This window comes from Porites lutea, chromosome 13, assembly GCF_958299795.1.
Source record: "Porites lutea chromosome 13, jaPorLute2.1, whole genome shotgun sequence".
NCBI classification, from domain to species: domain Eukaryota; kingdom Metazoa; phylum Cnidaria; class Anthozoa; order Scleractinia; family Poritidae; genus Porites; species Porites lutea.
In genome coordinates this window covers 18710019-18720018 of record NC_133213.1, presented here as the reverse complement: position 1 = coordinate 18720018, position 10000 = coordinate 18710019, and the positions used below count along the sequence as shown (strand labels likewise).

The 10000-nt window shown below is 38.2% G+C and overlaps 1 protein-coding gene across 1 annotated transcript in view; it reads left to right on the top strand.

The window, feature by feature from the left end:
- Positions 1 to 5970: 5970 nt before the first annotated feature.
- Positions 5971 to 10000, top strand: part of LOC140922957 (dynein regulatory complex protein 11-like) — a 27947-nt gene continuing 23917 nt past the window's right edge. Inside the window, exons 1-2 of the mRNA XM_073373005.1 lie at positions 5971 to 6084; positions 8104 to 8194. Coding sequence (XP_073229106.1) covers positions 6074 to 6084; positions 8104 to 8194 — 102 coding nt within the window. The 5' untranslated portion in view covers positions 5971 to 6073. The remainder of the gene's footprint in view (positions 6085 to 8103; positions 8195 to 10000) is intronic.

The following is a 10000-nucleotide window of genomic DNA, read 5'->3' as shown; positions in this document are numbered from 1 at the left end:
CAAAAACAGAGTGCCTTCGGGAATAAGCTGTATTTGGTTTTCATATTTGGTGTATGTAAATAAAGTCTGGTGTTGAACACACAAGTGTGACACATAATTGACCTTAAATCACAACTTCAATTAATTCACCAAATATTTGATGATTATTTCAATTAAATAAGGACAAAAATACAATAAAAACGTTTTTAGTAAATGGAAAATACTTAGTTATAATAAGATTAAAGTGTAACAACGATAATAATCAAAAGAAAAGTGACATATGGTACTCTTTGTATTATTGGTAACAACAATTTTGCTGTATGATTTAGTCTTCAACATTAGTTGTTTTTTCCCTGAAAAATGCTTTTTCTTTCTGCATCTTGTGGCATCTGTTTTATATAGTGATGTCATAATGGCTTCTATTTCAGAAGCATTTCCAAACTTTGTAAGGCTTCCTTACAGACTTTATATCCCTTCAAGTTTCTGCCAAACTCCAATTAAAAAATGGCATGCTAATGGAGTGGGGCAAGTTTTTGTCACTAAAATTGATTCAAATTTGGGTGTGCTTCAGTGGGCAATGTTACTGTTATTATGTTTGTGTTTGCAACAGTTTAAAACAAGGCATTTCCATCTCATCCTCCTATCCAATTTACTCTATTCGACTTTAACTTTGGTTTGTGTTGTAGTTACAGTCATCGTCCTAATGAACTGGAAAGTCATTGGCAACACTTTTTCAAGGCAAATTGCAAAGTACAGCCAAACACTAAATTATTTGCTGGAGATTAATTTCTTTCCTTCTGTTTTTAATACAAAATTGTTTTTACATCTGCTTGAACCTCTTTACAAGACCTGCTTACAGTTCAAGTCAACATCCAAATACTCCCTTGTGCAATATTTTGAGAGTCTAGCATCAAAAGTTTTCTTTCCACTGTTATGGTTACAAGCCTTTTACCGTATTACAGCATCTTGTTTAACATTACAACAATTCAATCCCTGACAGTGGGAAATTCAGTTCCCTTTTACTTAGCAGCCACTGTTCTCCTTCTGACCATATCTGCTCTACCCTATCAACTTCTGGCAGGTTTTTATTTGGTAACTGCAATAACAGTTGGTGAGAGCTTTGATGCTAGTTGCATTCATTCTACAGACCTTCCCCTATTGTTCCCTGCTTTGTATCTTTTTCTTGGTATGTTATTAAGCTATTCTTGTCTAAAAATGGTAAAATTTCACCACCCTGGCTTTTTCTTCAGCATGGTGTTCAAGTCAAAAAGGTTTGTTACCTCTATTCTAGTTACAGATGTAACAGGAAAATCACACTCTTTTTCCTTTGCACCATATGCAACTGTCTTTGACTTGAGATCACAGATGAATTCCAAATTTAACATAACTAGTGATTTATACTGGCTATCAAACAGAGGTAAACCTTTGCATGACTTTGTGTCATTAAAAGAGATATCAGGGGCTGTAATTATGAATGGGCATTTAACTGGAGGTGCTAAATGTTGCCTTAAGGGGTGTGAAAATGATGCAGCTGCACGCAAATTTGACAGCCTTATTGGAAAATATGAAATTAAGTGTAGCCCTCAATACCTTATTGGGGACATGGAAAATGTAAAAAATCTAAGGGTGTGTGATAAACACTATGCCAGTTTGGCATCTAGGGGTCATAAGCCTGCAAAAGGTAAAAGTTCATCAAAATCTCGAAGTGACGCCCAGTGTGGCATTTTAAAGGTCAGTCCATGCACTGTGCAATGTTCGCAGTGCAGAAATGAAGCTAGTCTGTCTTTCCAGTGATGTTCCCTGCAATAAACACAACATAAATGTATTCAACAACTTGTTTGCAGTACCATGCAATCTTCTAGATGAGCAAACTGGAAATAAAACTGATTTTCACAATGACCTTTCTCATGCTAAAGATTGAATTGATGAACTAAAACAAGCAGCCTTTCTTTCTGAGATCTGTAAAAATACAGAATGAGTACAAGAAGGCTCAAGCTATGTTTGAAGAAACACAAAAGTGTTCCAATACATCATCTTGGTCTGACCCCGCTATTAATTTTTTCAATTTTTTTTAATTTTTTCAATTTTTTAAATGAACAATAGTGAGCAGCACAAAGCAACGCGAGGATCTTGTTTACTTGATTTTATTTCTCTGAGCGGTTTCGTCTGATCACACAGACTTCATCAGGGAGTATAACAAGATAGAGCTAAGGAGATAACTTTATACCTAATGATTAAGACAAAATCACGTTCCTGTAAGTGTGCAATGTTTAATTTTGGGGCTCACGGATTTAACATTAAATCTGTGAGCCCCAAAATTAAACATTGCAAATTTTGTAATGCAGGATTATAGTAATATCCTGCACGCATATTTTGTGGGTGTTTTTTGCTGTTCACACCCTTACAGGCACGTGATTTGGTCGTAATCATTAGGTATAAAGTTAGTTCCTTAGCTCTATCTTGTTATACTTCCTGATGAAGTCTGTGTGATCAGACGAAACCGGTCGGAGGAATAAAATCAAGTAAGCAAGATCCTCACGTTGCTTTGTGCTGCTCACTAGTGTTCATTTAAAAAATTAAAAAATTAAAAGATTAAAAAAAATTAAAAAAATTAAAAAAAATAATACAACATTAAAAATTACAAAAAATTAAAAAATTACAAAAAAATTATGAAAAAATTAAAAAATTAAAAAAAAAGGAGTAAGCCAACACATGACTCACCAAGAGAACTGAAAATTAGTGTGAGAGACGAAGAGCTGAAGAGCTATCCTTTGAGCAATCACCAGAGAATAAATCATTTAAGGAAATGATTGCTGCCCTACAAAAGGACACATTGCCCTCTAGTGATAGTGAAGAAGAATTTGAAAGTGATTTTAGACTGTTAGGCAGTTCAGAAGATTTATTTTTCCAAAGAGTTGATGAGCCCACTGAAAATGAAAAGCAAAGGATGTGTGCCAAATCTTACATGTCTGATTTGTTTGACCAAACATATGATTATCAAATGGTAAAAACAACAGAATTATGGGAGTACGGAGAATGTGACAGATCACTGACACCAAAGCTGGGAAATGATTTTAATCACTTGGAGCAAGTCAGGCGTTTCATTTTGAAGAAGGGATTTCAAGAGCCCCTGATTATTTCCTGTGACCTGCACACTGGCTGTGCTTATTTGACTGAGGGGAACCATCGCCTCTGGGTGGCTCTGACAGAAAAAAATCCTTTTTGTAGCCTGCCATGTGATTCCTCCTCAATGGTTTCCACCCAATGGATAATTTGAAAATGTCAAAGCAGATCTTACAATATTACAGTGTAATATTTCCAGAGCATTTAGGACTAACAGTTCTCAACGCCAAGCAAGTTCAGTCATAAATCAATAACTCCCAAACAAAAATCCTGGGTTAAGCTTATAATTTGACAATGTGTGGTTCCAGAAAATATCCATACCCCCACCACGGAAGACACTTTGATTTGCACCCCCCCACCCCCCAGGATTTTCCGTTCCAAGGGGTCTTTGATGACCCCCCCTCCCCCCAGGAATTTCCAGAATTTTAAAATGGGGACTTCGCTTACCACACTTTAGAAATTCAAAGTAGTTTGGGCACTTAAAAACAAAGAAAGTTAATACTAACTCAGTTATGAAAAAAAGGAAGAATTTTATTACAACAGTGCAGCGTAAACGTTTGTTAAGTTTATTATTCAGCCAAACTTTTAGCTTTTTCGCCATCACGTTTGCAAATTATGTCTGTGTTGTTTTTTTGTAAGCTTATAAATTAAGCTTAAACATTTGGTTTGCAAAGTTTAAACGTCGATTGTTCTACGTTTTTGTGTTTACTGCGACACGAACGTTATGAAGAGAATGTAAGTTTCACCCGCTTAAACACCTTTGCAAACGGTAGCAAGAAAAACCCAGAAACTTACAAGGTTCCTGTCTGGCTGTTTTTATTTCTACAGATTTTGTCAGTTTCTTCAGGTTGACTATTATTTAAGGGCCGAAAACTTCACCAACACGTACATGCCAATGCGCTAGATTTCGTGAACGTCGTCACGATTGCAGAATTTACTAGCCAGGTAGCCGGGCCTTGTGAAGGTCGAGCAAGAAATGGGAACGAAAGTATTCTCGTCTCATCGCATTTTTCATGAGTTTCCACGCACAGTAAACGCTGATAAAACATGAAACCTATCAAAAATGTGTGTCATGCATGTCAAGGAAGCGAAAAGGGATACTCAGTGAACAGAAGTGAAAGCACTTTAATGTCGGTCGGACGAAGACGAGACGAAGACAAGACTCCAGTTATGTCCGCCATTTTCAATCGTTTTCGACTTCGTTCCAAAGACACATCGTTCTTCTGGAGATTGTAGCGCTAGCTAACTCAAAGAAAAACAGAAACATTAAAGCTAATGATGTTAACCTCATGTCAATGGCCAGGAGTACCGACTTTTTTTTCAAAACAACGTACGTAGGTATGTTTTTGTGCTTGAGATCGATCGTACGTTGCTTTCAATGTTTTGTACATGGTCTGTCACCCCTTGGAAAATAGTTTCCCATGAACCCCCCATACCCCTCGGAAATTACTGCCTTTGAACCCCCCCTCCCCCTCGGAATTTCCAATGGTCTTCCGTGGGGGGGGTATGGATATTTTCTGGAACCACACAATCTGAAGCAAAACCCTCATTCTGCTTTAAATGGTAATTTGCCACTGAGTTGTCCTGAATGGGTTTTGATGTCCTAGGTCATGAGTTTAAAACACTGTTAACAATTTCACTACTAAGCGTCTTGAACAGGGTGTCCTTACATGCCTCTGTTAACAATGAATTTCATTGGCTCCAAGACACAAGACAATACTAGTTGCTCGTGGAAAGGCATTTTGAATAGCCCACTTAGTTAATTTTGGTAACAATAACATGCACAAAGCTGCGTAGAGCCAGACGTGCTTTACACAAAAATAATAATTTAACAAAACTGTTTTCCATCGGGAATGAGTTAGAAAATTACAGGAGAATTCCCTACACAGGGAAATGCATTGAAACAAAAGATATTAACACTCACCTCTTTTCCGCCCTGCCGCTAAACGAACTTTGAAGGGATTGATATGATGAACCATCAACAATGAAGACCTGAGATTACACGTACTCAAAGCCTGGTATGTCCTTAGATGAACCTCCTATTGCTGAGTCGAGACACCATAACATCGCTGTGCACTGGCCCTCGAAAGTGTGACCGATAGATATGACTGCTCGACAATCATGCTCGACGATCGAAAGGAATCTTAAAAAATCATCACACCTCTGAAGGTTTCATTCAAAATAAGTACATTATACTGGTTTTCTGTTTCAATAGGAATCTTAATATCGCCAAATCTAACAAAATGAAACAAGATAAGCGTAAGAAATTCTATTATTTTATCCTCCTCATCAACAACGACTTTGCCCGCCATTTTGAAAAGTCACCGAAGCGAGACATGACGTCATACTGGCATGAGGACTGAACCACCGATTTCCTTGGAGACGCCCCCTCCCTCCTGGGTATAGTAAAATGACGTCATCGTACAAACGGCCCCCCTTTTTAGAATCTTTCAGAATTTGGCTTTCTCTTGCAAATTAAGGCTTCTGAATTTATCGAATTAAATATGAGAAAAATGAAAAAAAAAAAAAAAGCGAAATGATTCTGGTCATATTTGTAGATTGACACTATCGTGAAAAGCCCCGTCCACACAAATCAGGATATTTTTTAAAAGCGCATTTATATATATTTTTCACATGAATCGGCCTTGCGTCTTGTATTCCGTGCACACATGAAACCAATGAATCCTCTCACCGAAACATTAGGCTGATTTAGCAACAGAACGGGAGCGTGAGTTGGCGACGGGAAAGCGCGCGGAAAGGACTGCGACCAATCAGACATTTTTCGCCGGTGAACTCGCAGGCTCGCATGCTACGGTGTTTCTCACAAGTCATGCGCAATGCTGTTGACAATCGTTGCTATGGTGATTTGCCCGCGAAAAATATGGCGATCAATCGGGACTGCAAAACAAGTGTTGGGTAGTTTATTTCAGATTTGTGCAAATGTAAGGGCTTTTTTAGAAACGTATTCATCATGTCACACAGGTAAGATACCATTTATTTTGAATATAGTTTGCAAGTTGGTTGAACTGGCGCACGGTCGTAGAATTTCGAAACAAACTTCTACTTTAGTTCAATGAACACCTTGACGTCCATAGAGTAAATAGGTTTCAAAATCACAGCAAGTAGCAGTGTTATCATTTATAAAGAAACCTTTATCTCGCGATTCACGTCGCAAATTTCTTCAATCAATCGAGTGAACTGCATGAAATTATTGATTTCCAGGTTTACATTATATTTTGGTCGTACAGATCGGTTCCCAGGTGATTTCGGTACAAGCTTCCAATGATGGTTTAATTAACAAACTTTTGGAGTTACATATGATGACATGGGTTGTGATAGCGACATTTTTTTTGAGTGTTTAGTAAGGATCATAGATCTGAACATTTATGTACCTATCAATGTTAATCTTGAGGGGGAGGCGTGGCAAAGGCCGGGGATTTGAACTCGAAGCAATTTTTTGGGTCAAATACCCAACCCCAGGGCCAACATAACTGGTCAAAAGAGGACAAATTCCCAACCCCTCCAACTAAGACTAGAAGTCAAAAGTGTTTCATTGAAAGAAAAAACACAACTTCTTGAGAAAGCTGCATCCGTTTCTTTCAAGAATTTATTGTTGAAATAAAGTGCTGCGGCGAAATGCCAGCATCATGAAGGAATGTTTTCCACCTGCACAGTTTAACAAATTTGCAGCTGTTAAACAAGCAAATTCACTTGCTTTCTAGGCTCGATTAATTACCAGCCGATGTTCAGGAAATGAGCCTGAGAGAACGGCGGAAATCGAGCCTACGTGCTTTTCGAACTCAGGCAAAACATTTTTATCATGCTGTCATACTGGATAAGAGTCTAACTTCCTAAAACAATAATGTAAATGATGGATTATTCATTTGAATAAGGGTAGAGAGGATAAAAATAGATACCACGTCACGCTCTCCACGGCCATCTTGCAAATGTGCTTAAAAAAATACACACAGATCCTTTGCGGAACAATGGCCGCCATCTTTGGTTACCAAGCCCCCTGGTAATGCAATTGTTAACCAGCTAGTAACCAGGTCTTTTTTCAATCATATGAAATTCAAAAGTCCATACCCCTGAGACTTGGTGACAATCAAAAGTTTCCACCACGGGGCAGCTTCCTTTGTCTAATTCCCGGCCTTTGGTGCATTAACGTTCCTTGCTTTCTAATAAATTTTAATAATAAATGAGGGAGGCAATCCAATTTTTTTTTTTATTTTTTTTTAGGCAGGGTAGTGGTTATAGTACCCAGATCTGTTAATTTTGAACTTTATTAGATTGATGTGTCGGTTTTTTCTTCTAATTTTTGAACTGAACTTAATTCACTTACTTTTGGAAATAAAGCCATTTGATATTATGTTAGACGACAAAATCAAGGGGTTGCAGCCATGTTAGCTTTCATTTCTTTTGGGTATCCCGCGTCGCTCCAAAGAGGAAACAAGGAAGTGCAAAGCAAAGTGACAAGCTTAATACAACAATAAAATAATTTTGTATGTTCAACAACAAAGAATGAATAAAGTGCAAATACTTGTCAATTTTCTGGATATGCCTCTTTTAGCCTAGTCTCCCTCATAGCCGTTTTTTTTGGTGGGGCGTTACGTGACATCCAAAAAACGGCGGCGAGGGAGACTACTTTTAGCCACGAACAATTAATATTGCAGTTGGGACATGTTTTAGTTAAGTCTTTTGGAATTTAGTAAACTTACCATAGTTTCAGGCAATCTACTTTATTTCTACATTTCACGTATACATTTGTCATGTTATCTTGTCATTGCATTTTGCTTGTGCATTCAGTTCAGTTTTTTTTCTCTATAAAGTGACCGTCCCGTAAAAGTAATGAAAGCCTCCGTGATAAATCATTTTAGACACAAGCTTTCAACCTCCTGAACTGTAGTTTTCATTAGGTTAAATGATGAAAAAATCATTAACTTTAAGTTTTTTTTTATTGTCATCACTGAATTAACTTACTGTTTGCTGAAAATTTAACAGCTATTATGGAAAGCAGTGGCTGGAGTCTCAGGGAGCCATCATCGATCTGCTGGAGGTTGAACTTCCAACAGAACCTGCTAAGCCTGAAAAGGTAAAGATTAAATAGCAACAAAAACTTCTCTCCTCCACATGGGTTAAGCTTTGTGTGCCCCACTTGACTCACTTGTTGCAGTGGAAATCCAATAATAGTGAACTTACACAATAGGACAGCAGTGAAAAGAAGACGGCAATCCTTGTGTGATTGGCGTGACTGTAATTGTGTTTTAAAAAAATTCTGCCAAACTTCACCTTTCTTTAAACAGATATTTTTGTAAACAAACAGAACACATTTATTGTTAAGTAAAGTTCCCCACAAAATACACAAGTAATATCCCTGTCACCTTTGTCACACATGAACTTCTCTCTGACATCCTGTTGAGTAAGCTCACTAATGTCTGATATCATTTAACTTCTGTAGCGAAGAGACCAAAAACCGAGCTTATTTGAGGTGTAGGGATGTTAAATGGCACTGATGTTTCAAGCTTGTGTTCATGGATTATTACAAATTAATATTTTAAAGCAGGCTGTTTTGAAGTCTCTTCTTTGGATGGCCAATACTGTACAATCATTCATAATATGACTATTAAGGAAGAAAGAAAAAATTATAACGGTAACACAATAATTTGCAAACTGCTGGATCACCAATAAAGTTATTATTACAGTAACTTACTGGGGATCCAGTAGTTTGCAAATGATTTTGGTCCACAAATAAGAACAGAAAAGTAAAATGAAAAGAAGAATCAAAAGAATCCTAACTGAGGTGAGGTACCCTGGGTTCCAGAGACTTTTCTAGCGCGGTTTCCGGTTTCTGTCAAGTCTTTATAGTGACCCGCGCGAAAAGCCTCTGGAGCAGAGCGCTATTGCTTTGATGGCGCCGATCCAGTCGTTAGCACGGCTAAATCAGTTGGTCCAGATTTTGGACAAGACGGCTGATTGGCTGCTAATGACCACCTGAGGGACTTTGAATCTAACAGATGCTACAATTGGTTAACAAGAATAGACTAGCATGTGAAAGAATATTTCCAACTTTGCTGTTTTTGTACTCACGAGAAGTGTTGTGATGGCAGCTTTGGAAAGTTTTGAAAGAGCATGATAAGCAATGTACTAGAAGGGTTTGATGGTGTAGACAAGTTAAAAGCTATGAGCAAACAAGTGGAGTATTTAATTTCATTCAACACAATTAAGCTATTATCACCAATTCAGCTTTTGCAGCAATACAGTTTAAGCTTTACTAATGTCCTATTTCAAACGATTACAACATGTTTTGAAATAGTTTGTATTGATGGATTAGGAATATAAAAACAAAACATGTATTCTTAGTATAAAAGGGGGGTCAGAAGGCAACACACTTTTACCTCATGCCAAAATGCTGCTTGTTCCAATGAATTTTTTTCCGTGATGGGTAGTTAATGTTACAGCGTGCAGACGCAGAGAAAACACAATATTCTTTGGTGGGCAAAGTTGGGCAGGGAATATACCCGCAAGGCTTGGATAAAACCCACCGACCGGATGATGACCGAATGAGGGGCCTCGGTACATGGCGCCATACCGAGGGGGTGCCTCATGCCTGTACTGCAAGGGAGGGCATAGTTCACGCGTGAAAACGCATGGCCGGCATAATGTCCTTGGGCCAAGTTAACCAAGTCCAGCAAATCCTATAGCCCCCCCTCCCTGACGGGGCTTCAGCACAGGGCTGAAGGGGTGCCGCAGGCAGCAATTCCCCGCCCTTAATGATTTTATTAAACGTCTCTGAATCTACAGACAAGAGAGAGTGCAAATGCAGTGAACAAATGTAAGAAGGTTAAGGAAGGCAAGAAACAAAGAAAAGGGGAGGGTGGGAGGGGAAAAAACTTTGGTG